General features: G+C 39.8%; 1 protein-coding gene across 1 annotated transcript in view; it reads left to right on the top strand.

Moving 5' to 3' along the window:
- The window catches only part of LOC109934347 (vesicle-fusing ATPase), a 221,331-nt gene that overhangs the window by 136,450 nt on the left and 62,000 nt on the right, over positions 1 to 22,881 (top strand). The window contains exon 17 of the mRNA XM_048614580.1: positions 4,572 to 4,651. Coding sequence (XP_048470537.1) covers positions 4,572 to 4,651 — 80 coding nt within the window. The remainder of the gene's footprint in view (positions 1 to 4,571; positions 4,652 to 22,881) is intronic.

The following is a 22,881-nucleotide window of genomic DNA, read 5'->3' as shown; positions in this document are numbered from 1 at the left end:
AGAAGGGTCTAGGCCCGAAACGTCAGCCTTCCTGCTCCTCTGATGCTGCTTGGCCTGCTGTATTCATCCAGCTCTACACCTTGTCACCCCTTTATTCTGAGACTGTGCCCACTAGTCAAGACTACTCCTGCTCCTACTTTGTATGTCCCTCTGACCTGGAGATCTACCCAGGAATGAAAATCAGATCCTGGCAGTGTATTCCAATTGTAACTCAATTAGATCATGTTTGGGAATCCCTCTCAACACGGACACATTGTCAAAATAGTTGTCCTAATGGTTGGTTTCCAACAAGTTGAATACTTGGATAAGTGTCCGAGCACTGTGCTAAAGGTTAAGGGATATGATTCATACATATTCTGTATAAATTATGGTCTTTGATGGATTGTCACAGACAGTTAAATGCCTTTTCATGGTGTTGGAATATGGAGAATACAGTGATGCAAATTGCATAACCATCATTGGCTGCAATCTCAAGTCCCTGGATTGCAGCTTGCATTTCATTTCTAGTACTTCAAATCTTATATGAATCATCTTCAGAACTGAAAGGATTTGGAAATTGCTGGTTTTTATGCTTTTGACCATGGCAGAGGAGGGGTAAGGGGAACAGATGGTGTAGAGGCCCAGTGCAAAAGACAAAGGTTGCTAACTGAGGTGAAAGACAAATAGAAATATAAGATAGGTTAAATTAAAGTGTGGAAGAACGAAAATGGGCAGGTGGAGTGGGGAGAGGCAAATAAAAATGTAAGAAAAGTGCAAGGAAAACATCAGGTCTGGCACTGAAGTTGTGGAATTCAATATTGAATCCTAAAGACAATGAAGTGCCTATGGTATTGTTCCTCAAACTTGCATTGTGCTTCATTGGAACATTACAGCAGGCCCAGGACAAAAACGTTAATGGGGTTTGTTGAAATGCCAAATGACTGGAAGGTCAGGATCATTCCTACTGCTAGCCAGAGGTGTTCCTCACAGTGGTCACCCAGTCTGTGTTTGGTCTCACCAGTGGAAAGGTGACCGCATTGTAAGCAGTGAATACAGTAGACTAGATTGAGCGAAGTACAAGTAAAATGCTGCTTCACCTGGGGTATGCTTGGCCCTTTTGAAAGTGAGAACACGGGGTGAATGGACAAGTGTTAGATCTTCTGCGATTGCAGACCCATTGTCTGATCTATTTCCTGCACTTCTGTCCTGCCTTCAGCTCTCCTGTGCTTCCTGGAACAATGATAGGATTCCCCTTATTCTCACTTTCTACTTCTCCAGTCTCCACATTCAAAGATCATCCTCTGCCACTTCTGCTACCTCGAGCAGGATGCCACTGGCAAATGCATCTTCCCCTCCCCTGCTTGCATTCCACAGGGACTGTTCTCTGTGCCATCATCAAATACTGATCTATCACACTTAAAATTTCTTCATTTGGGCATGGCACCATCCCATGCAATCACTTTGTGTTTGTTTCAGGTTTCCAGCATCTGCAGTATTTTTCTTTTATTACACTGTCGGTGAACTACTTTTGAAATAACATTAGTGTATGAAGTAGGAAACAGCAGCCAATTTTCATGCAGGAATGTCCAACAACCAGCAATGGGATGATGACCAGATTCATTGTTTTGTTGGTTGGGGTTAAGTATGAGCCAGACACTGAGGAGAACTTCCTGCCCTCCTGTGAAATATTACCATGAGATTCTTTACACCTACCTGTGAGGACAGCCAAGGGCTCAGTTTAATTACTGTGGTAAAAGAACAGAATCTATTTGGATCAAGCTTAGGAGGAAAATGTTGTAATCATGTTGCGCAGTGCAGTCTGTAGGCCACCAGCTAGTGAGAAAGTTGCAGACGAACAAATATGTAAGGAAGTTGCAGGGAAGTGCAAGAATTATTAGCTAGTTTCACTGGGAGACTTAATTTATCCAGATAAAGACTGGGATAGTAGATGTTTAAAGGGCCTATAACGAGACAAGCATTCCTCACGTGTTCAGGAGGATTTTTTTACAGTGTGTTTCCAGTCCATTAAGGAAAGAACCCCTGCAAGACCTGGTTCTGGGGAACATGGATCAAATGGCAGTGGAGGAACATTAAGGGGACTATGATCACTGTGACAGACATAAAGTTTAGATCAGTTGTGAAAAAGGCCAACTAAAAGGAGTATGAATGGATCTGACCCAGATAAATTGGGCTCAAAGATTAGCAGGCAACTCTGTAACTGAACAATGGAGTACAACTTCAATGGTAGCGTTTAGAAATATTTCAAGAGACACTTGCGAAATTAGATTCATTGAACAGAACCAGCAAGGATCTGTTAAGGGCAAATTTTGCTCAACTAACTTGAAGTATTTTGATGAGCTACAGAGACAACTGATGAAAGTAGTGCTGTTGATATGGTGTACATTGACTTCTAAAAGGCATTTTATTAAGTGCCACCCAACCAAACATAAGAAAATTGTAGTTCATGGAATGGAAGCAACTGTAGCAACGTGGCTGCAAAATTGACTGAGTGACAAGAAGCTGAGTACTGGTAAGCAGCTGTTTTGGAAACTGGAGGAAGGTTAATAGTGGAGTTCGCTCAGGATCAGTGTTAGGAATTTCTTTCTAATGTGTATATTGATGACCTGGACTTTAGTGTACAGGACTATTCTCCTTGGAGAAGCTAAAATTGTGAAGAAATTTGATAAGAGATTTTCAAAGTCATGAGCTGTCTGCATAGGGCAGATAGGGAGCAACGGTTGCCTTCGATAGAAGGATCGAGAAGCAAAGGACGTAGATTTAAGGGGATTAGCAAAAGAAACAATAGCAACATGAGGAGAACCTTTTTCACACAATGAGTGGTTAGGATCTGAATGCATTGCTTGAGAATGTAATAGAGAGTCATTTGAGGCTTTTAAATCAGAATTCAAATATCCCAAAAGGAAAATGTTGCAGAGCTATGGGTAACGTAGGAGACTAGGCCTTGATGAATTGCTCCTTTTGGAAGGCTAACTGAGATGTAGTAAGCTAAGTGATGACCAGCTGTGCTGTAACTGTCCTATGAGTTTATCATTCACTGACCAGTGTGCAGCAGTCCCTCAATAATGCTCTTGGTGAATGTCAACTTGAATTTTACACTCAAACCTTTTGAGTGGAACGGTGAGTAACGGTGGAAGGGTTTCTTTCAGACTGGAGATCTGTGACCAATGGTGTTCTGCAGAGATCAGTGCTGGGACCCCTATTGTTTGTAATATACAAAAATAATTCTGAGGAGAATTTAGGTAGTCTGATTTAATAAGTTTGCAGATGATACAAGGATTTGGGAAGCTGCGGCTAGTGAGGAGGATTGCCAGAGGATACAGCAAGATATAGATAGGCTGGAGGCTTGGGCGGAGATATGGCAGATGGAGTTTAATCCAGTCAAATGTGAGGTGATGTATTTTGGGGATCTAATGCAGGAAGGAAATATACAGTAAAGGACAGAACCCTTAGTCGTATTGACATCGCATTTACAGAGGGATCTAGGTGTAAAAATCCACAGTTCTTTGAAAAGTTGCAACACTAGTGGATAAGGTGGTCAAGAAGGCGAAAGGCATGCTTGTCTTTGTCAATCGGGGTACAGTGTATAAAAATTGGTAAGTCATGTTGCAATAATAAGGAACTTTAATTAGGCCACATTTGGAATATTGTGTACAGTTCTGGTTGCCACGCTGCCAGAAGGATGTGGAAGCTTTGGAGAGGTTACAGAAACAGTTACAGGATGTTGTCTGGTTTGGAGGGTATTAGCTGTGAAGAGAGATTGGACAAACTTGGTTTGTTTTTCCACTTAAGTCACAGGATGACAAATGATCTGATAGATAGAAGTTTACAAAATCATGAGAGACAAGGATAAAATGGATAGATTTTTTTCCAAGGAAGAAATGTCAATTACTAGGGCACATAGATTTAAATTAAAAGGGGGAAAGTTTAAAGGAGATATGAAAGGCAAGTTTTTTATACAAGGTGGTAAGTGCCTGAAATGTGTTGCCAGAGAAGGTGGTGGAGGCAGATACAATAACAACGTTTAAGAGGCATCTTGACAGCTATGTGAATAGGCAGGGATTAGACGGATGTGGGACTGCATAGAGCTAAAAGGTTTTTTATGTAGAAAGGCATCATTTGTTGGCTCTGTCTTGTTGGCTGAAGGGCCTGCTCCTCTGCAGTACTGTTCTTCATTTCTTTATTACAGAACTAAAATAGTAGACTCGGATAGCGTAAAAATTTGCAAGGCTAAAAAAAGACTTAAGGGCGAGTTACTGTTTGTTTGAAAACACTCCCCAGAGTTAGCTTTACCAAGCAGCAGTGACCTGAGTGTTCTGTGTACCTTAGCTGGCCTGTCACTTATTTAAAGTTGGCATGTAGAAGAAAGGTGCAAGAAAAGTGGAGAGTTGTTCACTAAGCTAACTGCTAATGAAGGAGATTGTACATTTTATATGTGTTCCCTATAAAGAATAGGAACTTGTCTGACATACCAAATGTTCGTGGAATGAAATTCCACCCCCACCAAGGATTTGGGGAGCAGACAGTAGAAATTACAACATTTTAAAAAAAACCTGTTAACTGTCTGATTTCAGATTATGTTCCAATTGGCCCACGCTTCTCAAACCTGGTACTTCAAGCTCTGTTGGTCCTGTTGAAGAAGTCGTCTCCTCATGTAAGTGAAACATAGCTTAAAATAAACATGACCCTATTAATTTATTTCATAATGTTTTCAATACACCAAGGACTTTTAATTTTTCCTCGAATTTCCATGTATGTATTGAATTAATGCTTCTCAGAACGTTTGAGCAGTTTCTTCAAGGCATGTAGTGGAATTAAGTGTTGTTTATTTATTGAGGGTATATCAGTCTCGAAAACTGAAGAAAATTCCCTTGCGGGGTATGGATTGAACCAAAGGTGAATGCTCATTTTGACTTGGTCTCAAGCTTTTTTCAGAAACTGTTAGTCTCCAAGATGGTTGTTAATGCAAACCAGTTGTTAAATTCATATTAAATCCTTGATTTAATGTACAGTATGCAATATGAAACACAGCAACTAAATTTGTGTATAACTAGTTCCACCAGATTGATGTGATAATTACTGGATAACCAGATTTAGTTGTGTGATAGGTATTTGCCAAAAATATCAGAGTAAGCTCTTTGTATTCCCCAAAGGGAGTAGAATCTGAAAGATGGCACCTCTTGACAGTATTATGCTCCTGTCATTCTATATGGAATTGTCACCTAAAGTAATGTGCCCGAGTATCTCTTGTAGAATTAAGCCCTCCTTAAGACTTTAAAACTCGAAGGTAACATTGCTACCCATAGAGCCATTGGCCGGACTAGATTCTATATAGCTTGGACTTCTTGTGATGTATTCTGTTTCCTTTTGTTATCCAGCAACACTAATTATGGTGTTGGGGCTGATATTGGCAAATTTAGTTCACTTCTGGGGTGTAACCTGGAACCATCTCGTCTATATGTCTATGCCACATAAAGCTTGCTTTACCAGTTGGGAGCACCTTCAGCACACACTCTTTTAATAGTGACTGCTTGGAACATGTTTTAGGCACCACTGATTAATGCATCATTTCCTTTGGCATGATTTAACTGAGGATTCCTAGTACTTTTCAAAGATATGAGGAAGATTTTAAATTTTAGTGAAATAAAATTTTGGTTTCTCAACTTGCCTTGTTGTAAGACAGTTGGTTAGTGAAAACATTTTGTGTTTGATCAATCTTTGTGGTTGCATGCTTTTGTACATTTTGTGCAGTGAAGCAAGCAGTTCTTGGCTTGTCTGTGTTTTTCCACATGGCATTCTACTTTGTTCAGCTCTTGGTATCATAGTGCTTCGACGAATACATCCATCCTTCCTTCTGCCCTTTTTATAACTCTGCTGTGTTGCCATGGAATATGGATTCTGGAACTCCTGCCTCTCTCATCAGGATACCTCCGGATAGAATGGCTTCCATTGTCAATCTTGTGAAAGTTAATTGATTTCTGTCAATTTATTATAAGAACAACTCATCTTTATGTGGCACATGTAATATAGGAAACCATTCCATGACAGTTTAGAAGTATGATAAGATGAACAAATGGTTGGGAGTTAAAGAAGAGATGGAAGCTTTTCCGTGAAGAATTGGGTTTTAAGGATGCATTTCATAGAGCAGAGGGAACCAGAGGGGTCTAAGGGATTTGGGACAAATTCTATAGCTTGGGTCTTAGATGACTTGATGGTGCAGCAACTGGTATAAAGATGAAGGAGTGAGACGTGTAAAACCCCAAAATTGGAACATTGTATTGAGAAAGGCAATGCAAGACCATGGAAGGGATTTAAATCGGAGAATGAAAATTTTAGAAGCTGAAAGACTCTTGCTTAATGTAGGTTAACAAGCACAGGGCTGATGAGTGTTCAGGACTTGTTTTGATGAAGTATATTAGGGTGGTGAAGTGGGGGAATGGGGTTTTGGGGGTAGGGGTTGCTGATGGGAGGTCAACCTGAAGGCATTGGAATATTGGAGACCAGGGGTTATTAAAATAATGCTGAGGGTTTCAGAAGGGCAAAGACAGTGATGTCACAGGTGAGAGTCACCGTGTGGAGCTGGAGGAACACAGCAGGTGAGGCAGCATCAGAGGAGAAGGAAAGTCGATTTTTTGGTTCGGGACTTGTTTTGATTTCTTGTGAAATGCGTAAGTGAACTGTTCATCATTTGTTTCCTTTAGCCTTAGGTTAGTTTTAAATTGTAAAGCTTTGTATCATTTTCCTTTTTATAACCTGTTTTACAGGTGATTTTCTCCAAATGGAGGTGACATACAACAATTTTACTGAGATAGATTTGGTAAAGATTTTTTCCTTTTAGATCATCCTCCACATTGTGGAATTCTTGCAGCTGTTTATACTTTACAGTAAAGCACATCTTCTGCTTTTCCTTCTCAATCCATTTGCTTTTCTCAAAGTGCTAAACTTTGCTGAGTACTGTTCTTCACGAGCCAGCCGCCACCTCAACAATGACTACAGTAGTTGGGTTACTGACTAGTTTCCCTTGACATCTGCACCTGCACTCTCACATGGATCTTGGGATAAAGAGTGGAAACCGTTAACGTAGTTTTCTCCAATTTAACAGATTCAAGGGTAGTATTGGCATCCTGAAACTTAACTTAAAAGCAACAAAACAACAAGTCAGATGTAGAAGCTGCATATTCTGGTATCCTTCAAACAACATAGTGCCATGACATAGAGATTTTAGTAGTGCAATTGCAAGGTCATTCCCCAAGATAAAAAAATTTATAGGAATAATAAAAGCCGAAAGAGCTGTAAATCAGAAACAAAAACAGAAATTGCTGGAAATGCTCAGCAGGTCTGGCAGCATCTGTGAAGAGACACCAGAGTTAACGTTTTGGATCTAGTGACCCTTTCTTAGTTCGGAGGAAAGGACACCGAACCCGAAACATAAACTCTGATTTCTTTTCACAGATGCTGCCAGAGCTGCTGAGCTTATCCAGCAATTTCTGTTTTTGTTTAAAAGAATAATGTCACTTGCTGTTTGCTGATGTATGGAGGCTTGTGAACTTAAATTTTTTGTCCTTTTTTAAGCATGTATATTTTAGTGATTCTGTTTAATGACAATATCAAAACAAATTGCACAGCTCAAGTTTTATTTTAAATAAAGAAAAAGGTCGGCTTCTGTGAAGTACTAAAGCTTTAAAGTCTTTTGTTTTAGAATTTAATGAGTGGTTTAATCTTACAACTAAGTTCAGGCGTCTGGCAAAGCGCAGTTAATTATAGGTCAGCCGATGGGATTATACTCGAAGGTTTTTATTGATGCAAAACTAAGTAAGAGGCAGCTGCCAAAATATATTGGTGCTCAGTAATGAGAGTTACTGACACCAATAATCCTTTTGCCCAATGACTAATTATATTCAAACCCTGTGTGTCAGAGTTCTGTCCGTTAACTTTGCGTTTTCACTTGTAATTACTGAAAATTACCTGTGCAAATTTGTTCAAGTTCCAGTGATTTCTATCCCAAGAAATTAGGAAGGAGCAAAGTACATTGTGTATTTTTTAATCCTGCCTCAATTAGGCAGTTTTCTGTTTAAAGATGTGAGTTGTTATTGTGTCAGACTTGAACAGATGTAGTAAATTGAAGTTGTTGTTCAGTAATTACCAGCTTAGTATTTTGGTTCAAACTCTCTAGATTGTTGGCAAAGAAAGCTTAATCAATTACTCCATTTTTGGAAGTGCTGTCTTTTGACAGAGACGTTGAACAGAGGTCATGTCTACACTCAGGTGAACATAGAAGAACAATGGCACTATTTTGAAGAAGGGCAAGGCATGTCCCTTGTTCTGGCCAATATCTCTCAATCAATGCCTAAGTCCAATTGTTCATATCTCATTCCTGCCTGTTGAACACTGTTTGATGAAAGTTGGCTGCTGCCTTTCCTATTATACAACAGTGACTACACTTCAAATGTACCTCATTGTCTGTAAAGTATTTTGGGGCATTGAAATCTTGAAAAACTCTAAAGATTTGTGTATTTTCCTGTCTTTCATTCACAATTTTTCATGGTGCTGTCAAAGCATGAATTGGAGGAGATGGTGTGACAAATTTTAATTTGGGTCCTGGAAATATAAGTAGTTGCTTCTGTGTGGCGTGAAGTGCTTCCAGGCTAGGAGTGAAGAAGATGATGAGATTGAAGTAGCTACAATTCTACCAAAAAAATAAGGAAGATAGTTGCTTTCTGGCATTCTTTATTCTCAATTGGTACAAACATAAAATTCACGTTTGAACCTTCTTTGTGGCCAAAGATTCTGAGCCCCACTTTGGAATGAGCACATAGTCTAGATTGAGGGCATGGAACATTAACTTGAATAATTATACTTTCACCAAGTACTCCTGTGGGTATAAATAATCCTCTGCCATCTTTAAGTAAGATCTAGAAGTTCTAGAGTCATAACCAATGTTCATCTAATAACCCAATTGCAAAACACATTTGCTGGTCACTCGCTTCAATTGCTACTCGAGAGTAGTGATTTTCTCTAGACATGTCCGAAATTCAGCTTGGTTACACTACACCCAAGTGCTGTGAGCAATTCTCATCTCTGTATTACAAAAATGATACAGTGATACTGGAGAAGGTGTAAAATTGATTTATAGGAATGATACCAAAGCTATGTTATAATTTTTAGGACAGATTGGAGCACTTATTTTCAGAAAAAAAGGAAAGTTCACACTGTACCTACCTACTAGAGGTCTTTGAAAAAAAATGGTTTAATCAGCTAGATACATAGAAGGTGTAAGAGAATCAGTCCGAAACTTGCACCTAGGCACATAAGATAATCGTCAATGAATCTAGGGAATTCAGGAGAAATGTTTCTACCTGAGATGGGCAAAAATGTGGAGATCTGTACTACAGGTAGTAGTTGAGGGGAATTGCACAATACAGTTATAGGAAGCTAGATAAGTACATCAGGATAATGACATCTTTTGAGTGAGGAGAAGGCTATACAAATTATTTTGGATAAAAGAGTGGGGCTTGTATGAAGCACAGGAAAAAAAACAAAAATTTATGGTGGTGGTGATTGAATTAATGGCCTGAATTTTACAGGGATAAACTAAATAGGGCCAGTGTTTTTTTTCACAGGGGCAGCAGATATTTTGGAGTTTTAATTCCACTACTCTTGTCATTTGGAGCTGTCAGGTTTCTCACCTGGAAGTCAGCTTAATTGACTTGAGGACTCTGCTTTGGGTGCAGAACTGCTTTCCAACCTCCTGGTGTAGGGAAGCCCAATTATTTTGACCTGGTGAATCTAATGAGAAAGTAGGGAGATGTGCCTCATCCACCTGGTCTAACGCCAGTGCTGTACAGGCACTTGCTTCTTTCTGAAGCTGCTTCAGCTGCCATTAACTGCGGTCTTTGCTAAGGCCTGGAAAACTTGGTTGGCCTTTGTTAAGCCAAGCTGGATAAATCAGAGGCTGCATACCTTTTTAAAATAACTAGGTTGCCAATAAGCCTCCTGGGAGCAAGTTGGCTGACCAATCTTTGCTCAACCTTCATTAAGCCAAAAGTGAGTTGGGGTTGAGTTTCAGAGTTTTGAAATTTCAACAACTTATTCGGTTTGTAAAAGTCCACCTTTACATTTCATTGTTTGCAGTGATCACAAGGTGGCATGACCTGAACTACTTTTCAATTCAAAAATAACCACTTAAGTTCCAAGACCCATTCAGAACCCTGGTATCATCAAAATCTTCAATTGAAGTTTGCTGGGTGACACTTGGAAAGCTATTGCTTTGCCCTAAGGAAATGCTGTTATTTAAAAATACAATTTATTAGTCTCTGGACCTGACCAGTGAATTAGGAAAGAGAGACAGACTTAGAATTATACAGAACCTTTCACAACCTTAGGACCTCCCAAAGTGATTCAAAGCCAATTAAATAGTTTTGAAGTGTGGTCGCTGTTAAAATGTAGAAGAAATGGTGAATTAGCAAGCATGAAGCACTTATTTCAATGTTTTGTAGACAAGACCACAAATCAGCTAACTATAATGTAAATGACCTGACACCAATATTAATGGTGGCACCACTTCTAGGTTTCATTCATTGCTTTTCAGGAATAAAGGTAAATTGTTGTTTACTGTAACATTCATGTCTGGCATGGATCTTGGCGATTGTATATTTTTCTGTCCCAGGAAAAATCCTAAACAGACTGATCACAAGGGAATTGTCTGAATAGTGGTCAATGTGCTGTTGTTTTGCTATAAAAGTAAATTGAGGATTGTTTTGTAATTGTCCATTAAATATAAAACAAACTTCATTTTGTCTTTGTACAAAACATTGGAAAGGCTTCAACAATGACTCTGTGTCCATCTTTGGTCTGTTTCATTTTAGATGAATTGTAAAGGCCCGGCAATGACGCAAAGGAGGGCCACTCAAATCTTGAATAGCTTAAAACCCTAATTGCCAGCATAGGCTGAGAGCTGGATGTTTTACAGTAGAACAGTGTAGACATTGAGGTCTTCACAATAATGACATTAGATTTGGTCCATAGTAAGGAATGGGCTTTGGAGAGCCAAGAATCATGAATTTAAGTTATATTAGCAGACACACTGGAAGATACTTGTTTTCGCAGGCAGTAAACGATGTTGGAAGTGAACCTTCATTGTAAAGAATTGCAAAGAGAAATGGAAGAAATTACATTTTATGTAGCTTGTTTCATAACCTCACAATGTCCCAAACTGCTTTACAGACCGTGAAAAATGCAGATTTACAGTGTAGTCACCTGAACTAATGTAAGAAACATGGTTGCCAATTCTTACATCGCAAAGTCCTCCAAGCAGCAATGTGGTAATGTCCAAATCTGTTTTATAAGCGTGGGATAAATTTTGTTAGGACAGTGGCAATACACCCCAAGTGCCTTTAAAACCATGTCATGGTATTTTTTGCTTAGGATATATGGGATCTTACTTTAACTCCTCAGTAAAAGACAGCTCCTCGGAGGGTGCAGCATTCTCTCTGTACTGTACATGAGTGTGAGCCTTGATTTCTCGTGCTTTTTATGGTCCTTGAACCCAGCTTCTGACTGAGTGGAGAGAATAGAACTACCAGAACTACAAGTGCGAGGGAGCTGAATGTATACCTGAATCTAGTCAACCTAACTGCATTTAGAAGAGCAATTTCTATACCAGTGCTTCTAATTTGTTTTGCTTATTCGTTATCTTAAGATTGCTCTCTTTCCATTGTAGTTGATGATGTACTCTGCATTGTCTGTCCCATTCCCCATATTTCTGCTCTTGTTGCTTCCTTTCCCTCCAACAATCACGATGAAATTTTCCTTGTCTTAATCTTGCATCCTGCTAGACTATGTATTCCAGAGACCAAGCTCTGCCACTTTCATCATCCCCAGCTTGATGCCATCACCAAAAGCATCTTCTCTTCTCTTTCTCTTTCGACATTCTGAAGAGACCGTTCCTACTGTGATACCATGATAAAAAGAAAACCGTTCTGGTGAAAAGATATCAACCTGAAACACTAACTCACTTCGTGTCATCATAGAAACTGCGGAGCCTACTAAGTATTTCCAGCTATTTCTATTTTTTACCTCTGATTTCTGACATTGACAGTTTTTTGCTTCTGTTGTGGTGAGGAGTGTCTTCCAGTCAGTCAGTTTTACTAGGCAGTCTTTGTCTTGAGGGGTCGAAAAAGAATTGGCGTTTTTCACCTTTTTTTGCTTATGTCAGAAGATTGTGGCAAGAAGGGATGATATATGGAACTCACTCCATGAAACTCACCTCATGACCATGTTCACCATAACATTTTTGGTGGATAAGTGGTTTTCCTGTGTAATTTGTATTGCAGTAGAAATGGGTCAGATTAGGCAGCAATTAAGCAATATTATATTAGATCATTAACTCTCATCCCCTCTTCAAACATTAGAAAATACCCTGTGTCTTGCATGTATTCTGTTCTGATGGAATGTATGGAGAAAAGCAGGCTGAATTCATTGCATAAGGAATGACGATGAGTTAAGATTAGGTCGATGTTGCATGTCAATGTTCTAAAATGTACTATAGCAGCATACAGATTTCATGTACTTTTCTGCTGTGCAACAAACTAAGGTGCCATTTAGATTGCAATTAGTTGTCCACTTTAAAATGTCACACAGCCTGCAAAAGATATTTAAAGGTACATTGGTTTTAAGTGAACATGCCACAATGGGGGAAAATGATTGTGGTAGAAGCAGCTATAATTGGGAACAATTGGTTTAGATGGGTTTCTGCCTGCTGTGATGGAGTTGTGCTTCAGAAAAGCAACTTGAACAGAAAAGTGATTTTTTAAAATATAGCTGATGGTAGGGACTTATGTATTCAATATACAAAGATTGAATAACTGTAAACAGTAGAGGAGATGAGAAGGTTAGCCAGTTCACAAATGTATCTAAGCTAAATAGTGCAATACTTATGCAGGAAACCCTTCCACTTCTTGGTTTTGGTAATTCATTTTTCATGTGTCTGATTATTGAGCTTTTCTTTTTTCACCTGTTCGCTGTGTTTCTGTGTTTCTCTCCTTTCTGATTTTTCTATTGTTGCAAGAAGGCGGTTTTAATTTTGCATCTGATATTCACTCATCTAAAAAGAAATTTATCCAATCGTATTGCAAGGAAAATACTTGTCACCATGACAGTTCGGTTCCTCAAGCTGCATTTACTGATCTCATCTTTCACTCCAGTACCTTCATTGTATAATGTATCCTACTGGATCTTGTGCCAAAGTTACTTGAAATCCCCTCCTGCCAGAAATTTACTCTGTCACTAAATTCACTTTGTAAAAAAGAACATTAACTAAACTTAATCAGTTTAAAATGAGTTTCTAACTTCCATGATATTTTTGAATATTGAGCAATGGATAAAGTAAGATGATGGCTAGGCCACCAAAGATTTGGGGAGGAGTGATAATGAACTTTCAAAACCAGGAGTTAATGGCTTGGAGATGATGGGATGTTAGTTGAATCAGAGCAAGTACTCCATTTCTGATCTGGACATGTTGTGCCAGGACTGCAAGTGCATTAAGAGTTATTTTGTCTCCAGTTGGGCTAATGTGCGCAATGGCATCAAAGATCAAGTTTTAATCTTTCTGTTTCCTCATATGCAACACTATCTGCTGATTGATCTTCTCCTTGCTATGAAAAATGGGCAAGCGAGTCTTTATTTTAGGATTTATTGAGCCTGGGAAGGGGGTCAAAAGGATTAATGAAATTCGGTATTCTTTACTGTTACTGAGCGAAATTGAGTATGGAGTCTTGTCTGGTGGTGTCTAGATATTGAAATTGATTCTACTGGTCAGAAGTGAAGTTGCATAAAATTAGTTACGAATGATCTATTTTCTAACTGCTAAAAGTATTGAATTTCATTTGGTTAAATGAGCAAATTAGCAACTTCATTCTTGCTTTCTTCGGATCCTCCATTCAGCCTTCCATTAACCTGTGTTCTAATATTTTATTATTGACTTCAGTTAGACTTGCCTATTGAAATTAAATACAGAACAGCAACTAATAGTTAAAATGTGGCTTATTTTCACACACTTCAGTTTCCCGAGCAATTGCACAGGATCATTACCATTCATCCAGCTCATCCAGCTGTAGTCAGTTATTCTTCTCTGTACTGAGTATCATAAAAGCAGAATTAGTGAAACTTACAGAGACATAGAGCATCTCTTTATTCACTGCATTCTTGGAATAAACTAAAGTCCTGTTATAATCTGTATTTTTTTGGTCTTGGTTGATTCAGTGTTGAACTCAAAGAGGTTAATTGTATATAGTGGGCAGAGTATAATCCGTCCCAGCAGTCCAGGATGGAAATGTTTAGCACAAGATGTTTTATATATGTAAAATAACAGCAATTGTGTCGATCGCGACTATAGATCATTGTGATTTAATGGGATGGATTCATTTTTTAAAAACAGCACACTCAGTTGGGTGTATGTGTGGAGACAATCACCGTGCTCTGTGTTTGTGACTATTTTGTACACAGTAGAAGGGCTGGGAGTGAGAGTGAAAAGGCGGTCACAACGGGGAGTCGAACGAGAGAGAAAGGGACCTTGGTTGAAATGAGCAGTGCCTGTTCTCAGTGCCTGTGTGGGCTACTAATCAGCATGCATGGTCACACAGACTACAGCTCGACGAGTAGAAATAACTGGAAAATTTTATTAGCTTTTATTTTGCTGTGCGAAATTCACTTGCAGCTTACAGCACAGCAACATGTTTTTCTATAACAAAGTATCTTCCGCAATCAGCAGTCGGTATTGCCCCGAAATAAAAAGAAGTCACCGCCATGAAAGCCATAAAGCCCCTCAAGACCTCTATAGACTCTGTTTCAACCTTTTGTAACATCCACTTCTACAGGCGGTGAATGAACCTCCTCCTTTTACACTGTGGACTATAGACCCACCATTGAGTTTATCCTGAAGAAATGGATTTTAATTTCTTTTTAAGCATCAGTCCTGCCTTTCATAATAGTTTGGTTTTGTGTTGAGTGATGTGCATTTTGCTAAGTTGTACAGATATAATGAGCATTGGAAATTTGCAGGGAGGCAATTTCTAACATTATGAAGTGGTTCTTCATATTTCATTACAAATGTAAATCTCCAAAGAGTTGGGTATTTAGCAGAAGTAATGTTTAATAGTTCTGCTCTGATTTTGTCAAACTCTTGAGTGCATAATAGTTTCTAATTGTGTGCACACATTCTCAATGTATTTTTAGTTAACAACTGTAGAGCGATTGCCTGTTTGCACAAGTGGTAGTCATACTAGGACCTGTTTAATGAAGATAACTAGTTGCTGTACCTATAATATGCAGATAAACAAATGTTCTTCCTTCCTACCCGAACCCCCAACTGTGATGTGTTTTCCCCCTGCTCGCAATCTCTGATTGGACTTGTACATATGAGCTATAATGTAATGTGATGTTTTTATTGGAAAGATTCTCAAAATATAAATGGCATTTCTAGTGCAGACATTTATGGGAAGCTAAGGAAGTGATTGCTGGGCCCCTTGCTGGGATATTTGTATCATCAATAGTCACGGGTGAGGTGCTGGAGACTGGATGGTGGCTAACATATTTCAGAAAAGTGATTGGGAAAAGCCAGGCAATTAGAGACCAGTGACACTAATATCAGTGGTGAATAAGTTGGGGATTCTGAGGGACAGGATTTACATGTGTTTGGAAAGGCAAGGACTGATTAGGGATAGTCAACATGGCTATGTGCGTGGGAAATCATATCTCACTAACTTGATTGAGTTTTTATAGAGTCATACAGCATGGAAACAGACCCTTCGGTCCAACCAGTCCATGCCAAACAAAATCCCAAACTAAACTAGTCCCACCCGCCTGTTCCTGGCCTATAAATCTCCGAACCTTTCCTATTCTTGTATGCATCCAAACGTCCTTTAAGTGTTGTAATTGTACCCGCATCCTCAGGAAGTTTATTCCACACGCGAACCGCCCTCCTCTCTCCTTAAAAATGTGCCCCCAAGTCTTGAAATTCCCCATCTTAGCGAAAAGACAACTACTTCTATACATCTCATTATATTATACATCTCTATCAGATCACCTCTCAACCTCCTCCACTCCACTGGAAAAAGTCCCAGTCTATCCAACCTTTCTTTGTAACTCAAACCTTCCATACCCAGCAATATCCAGTTAAGTCTCTTCTGAATCCTCTCTAGCTCGGTAATAACTTTCCAATAACCGGGTGACCAGAACTGGACACAGTATTCCAGAAGAGGCTTCACCAGTGTCCTGTATAACCTCAACATAATGTCCGAACTCCTATACTCTAAGGACTGAGCAATGAAGGCAAGTGTGCCAAATGCCTTTTTAACCATCCTGTCTATATGTGACACAAGCTTTAAAGAATTATGTACCTGCACCCCTAGGTCCCTCTGTTCTACAACACTACAGAACCTACCATTAATTGTACAAGCCATACCCTTGTTTGTTGAACCAAAATGCGTTTATCCAGATTGAACTGCACCTGACATCTTTCAGCCCATTGACCCATTTGATCAAAATCCCGTTGTAATGTTAGAAAACCTTCTTCACTGTCTACAATGCCACCAATTTTGGTGTCATCCACAAACTTACCAACCATGCCTTCTACGTTCTCATCCAAATCATTTATATAAAATGACAAACAAAAGAGGACCCACAACCAATCCCTGTGGAACACCACTAGTGACAGGCCTCCAGTCTGGAAAGCAACCCTCCACCATCACTGTCTGTCTCCTGCCATTAAGCCAATTATGTATACAATTGGCAAGCTTGCCCTGAATCCCATGTGACCTAACTTTACTAATTAGTCTTCTATGTGGAACCTTGTCAAAGGCTTTCTTACAATCGAAATAAACAATGTCTTACTGGTCTGCCATCATCAGTCTTTTCGGTAACTTCCACAAAAAAATTACTCAAGTTTTTTTCTGCAGAGGTGACAAAGAAGATTGAAAGTAGAGCAGTGGATGTTGTGTATATGGACTTTAAGGTGTTCAACAAGGTTCCACATGGTAGACTGGTTAGCAAGTTTAGATCACATGGAATTGAGGGAGAGCTAGCCAATTGGCTACAGAATTGGTTTGAAGGTAGTAGAGAGTGGCGGTGGAGGGCTGTTTTTCAGACGGAAAGTCTGTGATCAGAGGTGTGCCACCAAGATCGTTTCTGGGTCCACTGTTTTTTGTCCTGTATGTAAATGATTTGGATGTGAAAATAAGAGAAATGGTTAGTAAGATTGCAGATGACAGCAAAATTGATGGTGTAGTGGACAGTGAAGAAGGCTATTATCGGACCTTGATTTGATAGAGTTTAACTTTGGTAAATATGAGGTGTAGCATTTTGGTAAGGCAAACCAGGGCAAGACTTAAACACTTAATGGTAGGGTCCGGGGAGTGTGTTTGTCAGTTCATTGAGTATACGAGTTGGTGTGTCGTGTTGTGACTGTACATGTTTGGTTAGACTGCTTTTGGAATACTGCATTCAATTCTGGTCTCCCTGCTATAGGAAAGATATTATCAAGCTTGAAAGTATATATAAAGTTTACAAGGACGTTGCTGGGGTTGGAGGGTTTGAGTTATAGATCGAGGCTCAAAAAGCTTGGGTATTTTCCCTGAAACCTCAGAAGCTAAGGGGTGACCTTTATAGAGGTTTATAAAATTGTGAGGGGTGAATACCCAGGGTAGGGGAGTCCAAAGTTGGAAGGTGTAGATTTGATTTAATTTGATTTATTGTTTGATTTGATATATTAGGGAGGCAATGGTCTAGTGTTATTGTTGTTGTACTGTTAATCCAGAGACCCAGATAACGTTCTGGGGACCCGGGTTTGAATTCTGCCATGGCAGATGGTGGAATTTGAATTCAATGAATATCTGGAATTAAGAGTCTAATGATGACCGTGACTCCATTGTCGATTGTCGGGAAAAACCTGTCTGGTTCACTCATGTCCTTTCAGGAAGGAAACTGCCATCCTTACCTGGTCTGGCCTACATGTGACTCCAGACCCACAGCAATGTGGTTGACTCTTAGGTTGCCCTCTGTGCAATTAGGGATCGACAATGACAGCTGCCCTAGCCAATGATACCCTCATCCTGTGAATGAATAAAACAAAAATTGCAGTCACAGCTTTGTTTATGTTTAAATTGAGAGGGAAAGATACTCATGGACCTTAAGGCGCAACTTCTTCACACAGAGGGTGGCGCATTTAAGGAATGAGCTGCTAGAGGAAATGTTGGAGGTGGGTACAATTACAAAATTTAAAAGGCATCTGGGTGGGTACGTAAATAGGAAGGGATTTAAAAGATATGAGCTAAATGCTGGCAAATGGGACTAGATTAATTTAAGATATCTGGTCAGCATGGACAAGTTGGTATGGCTTCAACCAGTAGAGGGTTTTTCCTTGATTCCATTGACTCTAACTTTGCTGGGCCTTCTTGATACAGCACTCAGTCAAATGCTGCTTTGATGTCTTTCATCTCACCGGGAACAAGGCAGGAGTACGGTGTCAAAATGAAGCAAACTGGCTTTAGGATGAAAAACAGACAGCTGGGCTAAAAGGTAGCTATCTGAATTGACAGATGACTGTCCTCCCATCAAATCAGTATCAAGATGGTCAATATGAGGGCTGTAACACATTATTAAACTTATCCAAATTGGACATATTGGGAAACGAATTTCAACAAAAATGAAGGAGGTCACATTTTGGTGAGAAAAATGAAGGCATATATGAGTTGGAAACTAAAACATCCAAGTGAAGTGCGGGAGAAAGAGACTTTTAAGTAAGCTTTAAAAAATCGTTCTAGCAATGACAGGTTAATAAGACTTCTGTTTAGAGGCAGTATGTACAGCTGTCTCTTGCTTTTCCTTCAAATTTTCTCTTGAAGTGCTTATTTGTTTACAGATTTGCAGATTCTTGATACTGGCAACTCATACAAATTATCATTTTTGGTGTGAATGTATTGGTTCCTGACCTCCGATGGAAGGAATCTGAGTGAACCCCATTCTGTCCCTCCAATTTGCCTGTGAAATGCTGTTTAACAGAGGTTGGTGAAAAATTATCCGGAACGAGCCCTTTACCCACAAGTCCTCACACTCGACCCCAAGGTAATGCACAGGCCTTGAAACTAGTTGTAAATTTGTTGCTGTTACCTCGGCTAAAACTAGATCAATCATATCATAGACCAAATCAGATATCTTCCTGGGTCTGTTAGTGCCGTACTTTTTCCTATGGGAGAAGTGGTTTATTTCCCTAAAATTATAGTGCAGGGGAACATCCAGTACAGATACTCATCATCACTTTGGAATGTGAGCAATTCTCACGTCTAAAGGGAGATATCAAGAAAGCCCTTTCTGGCTAAATGTTTACATACAAACCACAGAGAATGGCTTCTTTGTAAATATTTTCAGTCACTGTGCTGTCTACTAACCGTAGAGATGAACAATAAAACAATTTAAATTACAGGTAAATGAGAGGTGTCGAGCTTCTTTGTGGTTCACACAGTGCTGTCACCAGTGAGTTGGTTTCGGGTTTCAGTAACAGGCTGATACAGGTTTTTTTGAAAGGGGTAATGGATTAGCTGTACAGCGCAGGGAATGAGGAGAGAAACTAGCTGAGGCTACGCCTTCAGTTACTAACCTCTCCTATCTAGTCCGCTATGCAAGCACTGCTGTGCCACCCAGGTGGGTTTTTTTTAAAAAAACACCTAACAATATGTGATGGCAATGGACAAAGATGGTACAAAGCACGTAAGGGCTGAAATCCGGACAGTGGTTTATAGCTGTTGCTTTGGCACATTTCTGCGGTTAGGATGTGTTCCTGCAGACAGCAGTTCTGCTGCAGGGCAAAAAAACTAATGGAGATTTTTGAAGAACTGTCTCAGTAGTCACTGTATGATTTATTTATATACTTTGATTTTAGAAGAATGAGGAACATATATCCTGACGTTTAAAATATTATTAATTGCTAAGGCGACAGCAGTGTTCTATTCTGTATTATTGATGTTTCAATGGTCAAAACTAGAGTGTAAGGAGAAATGTTGCAGATTTTTAAAAATCAGTATTATACATCCTTAAGTGCTGCTTTTGTCATGGCTTTTTCTCCCCCTGACTGCTACTGTGAATGACCTCTAACCTCATGCAATTCAAACCAGTCTGATGTAGATTTTGATAAATCCCTACAGGCATGTGGACTTTTCAGTTCCTGGAAGTTTTAACAACTTCTGAATACAGTGATACACATCCCCTGTAGGCAACCAGACCCCATTGCAAAAGGGATTCTTTCAGTTCAGAGCTTGCTAGACCAAAGAAAATTGCTCATTTTCATGGTGCAGAGATAAGCTACATAACAGCAAAGCAAATTTCATTCTATAAAGTGTTGGTCAAGTTGATAGGTCCGACAATGTCCCTTGGTCTCGTTCTCTCTTGCTCATTCTTCCCCTTGCTTTCTCACACCCCCTCCCCCCACTCTTTTCTCCTGTTCCTCCCCCACCCTAGTGCTTGTCCCACCTGAAGGCAACTTCAAGCTAGGCGTCACTTTCATAATTGTTTCATCCAGTTTTCTTTTCTCAATTTTTTACCCACTCAAGTATTCATATGGGTCATATGAGGGGAAGTTGAACTTTGACTAGTGACCTTCATGTTCCCTGACACTTGTGATGTGCTTAGTCTTTAACACAATGCTGGATTTCTTGAAGGCTTGCCAGGAATGAATAACAATGAGCTATAATGTTGCAACAAGCAAAAGTGACTCATTCAGATTTTGGGCTATATAAGCAGTTTAATAAACAAGTTTGAACATTACTTTTTAAAATGTTCATGTACTTGATATGTGTGTTGAATTATTGGAAATACAAGGGCTTCGCCATCTAATGCCTTATGTAAGTTTATTGTTCTTTGGTTATCCAAAATAGACATGTACGCTCATTATTGTACACTTAGTCATCAGAAAGTATTGATATGGCTGGGTCCAGTTCAGTTTCTGGTCAATGGTAACCCCCAGGGTGTTGAGAGTGGGAGGAGAATTCAGTGATGGTAGCACCATTGAATTTCAAGGGGGCAGTAGTTAGATTCTCTCTCCTTCAAGACAGTAACCCCCAGGATGTTGACAGCAGGGATATTCTGTGATGGTAACACCACTGGATGTTGAAGGTGGGTGAATCATTGATGGTGATGCTATTGAACATCAAGAGGGTGAAGGTTAGATTCTCTCTTGTTAGAGATGGTAACCTGAGGATGTTGATCATGGGGTAGGGTGAGTGCGAGATTCAGTGATGGTAACGCCATTGAACATCAAGGGGGCAATGGTTAGATTCTCTCTTTTTGGAAACAGTAGCCCCCAGGATGCTGATAGTGGGGGTGAGATTCAGTGATGGTAACACCATTGAAGGTCAAGGGTGATGGCTAGATTCTGTCTTGCCTGGCATTTGTGTGGCATGAATATTACCAGTTGTCAGCCAAAAACTTTATACTGTTTTGAATTCCAATTCCCATGTGTTTCCCTGCCTAACCTCTACCTTCTGAGCTGTTGAGTTCCAAAGTCTCTCAGCCATTTGTGAAGTCAGTTCTCCTCATCATTGTCCTGAAAGAATGGTCTCTCCATTTCAAAGTAAGCCCTTCCTGCGAACCACCACAGATGTAGTTCCATCCTTTGCTAAGTAAGGAGACCAGACCAGCAACACAGTATTCAAAATGTGTTCTCACCAATAACTGAAGGGTAACCACTTTATTTTGCCTGAATGCAGACAGAACAGAGTTTTTCACTGTATCTTGGTACGTGTGACAACAACGAATCCAATCAAACATGACCGTGTAATTAAGATTTGTGATGATGGCATCAGAATGGAGGGGAATCGTAATGTGGTGAATGTATGTCAATGAGCAGGAATTTGAGGTGGTAGGGAAGCTAGATAAACGTATAGTGGGTCGAAGAGAAGAGATGGTGATAGGTTTGAGATCAAGATTTGACTCTAGGAGTTGGGACGTCCTGTTGGGATTATACAGCACATTGGTGAGGCCTGTTCTGGAGGACTGTGTCCAGTTCTGGTTGCCCTGTTATATGAAGGACATTATTAAGCTGGAGAGGGCTCAAGAGATTTCCCAGAAATGTTGCTGGGTATGGAAAGTTTGAGTTTCAAAAAGGCAGGAGAGGCTGGGACTTTCTCACTAGAGCATTGGAGGTTGAGAGGAGACCTCGCAGAAGTTTATAAAATCATGAAGGACACCGATAGGGTTAATGGTAATTGTCGTCCCCTGAGGATGGGGGATTTCAAGACCATTGTGAAGATGAGAGGAGAGAGATTTAAAAAAAAGATGAGGGGCAAATTTTTTACACAGTGGTTTGCATATGGAATGAACTTCGTGAGGATGTGGTGGATGTGGGTACAGTTACAACGTTTAAAAGACATTTAAATAAGCACATGAATAGGAAAGATTAGAAGGATATGGGCCAGATGGGACTAATTTAGTTTGGGATTATGTTCAGCATGGACTGGTTAGACTGAAGGGTCTGTGTCTGTGCTGTATGACTGAGCCAGGGTGTTGGAGATGGCAGGAGAGGGTAGGACAAGCATGATTTGATTTGATTTATTATTGTCGTACATCCCAAGATACCGTGAAAATTATTGTTTTGCGTGCTATCCAGGGAAATTGTACCTTACACAAGTACATCAGGGTCATAGAAAAGAATACAGAATATAGCGTTACAGCTACAGAGAAGGTGCAGGGGAAGATCAACTTTCATACACAAGAAGTCCATTCATAAGTCTGATAACAGTGGGGAAGAAGCTGTTCTTAAATCTGTTGGTACATGTTTTCAATCTTCTGCCTGATGGAAGACGGTGGAAGAGAGTATAACCAGGGTGGGATTATGTTGGC

The sequence above is a fragment of the Rhincodon typus genome, chromosome 30, assembly GCF_021869965.1.
Source record: "Rhincodon typus isolate 14 chromosome 30, sRhiTyp1.1, whole genome shotgun sequence".
NCBI classification, from domain to species: Eukaryota; Metazoa; Chordata; class Chondrichthyes; order Orectolobiformes; family Rhincodontidae; genus Rhincodon; species Rhincodon typus.
The sequence above is the reverse complement of the archived record's forward strand: the minus strand, read 5'-3'. Positions and strand labels throughout refer to the sequence as shown.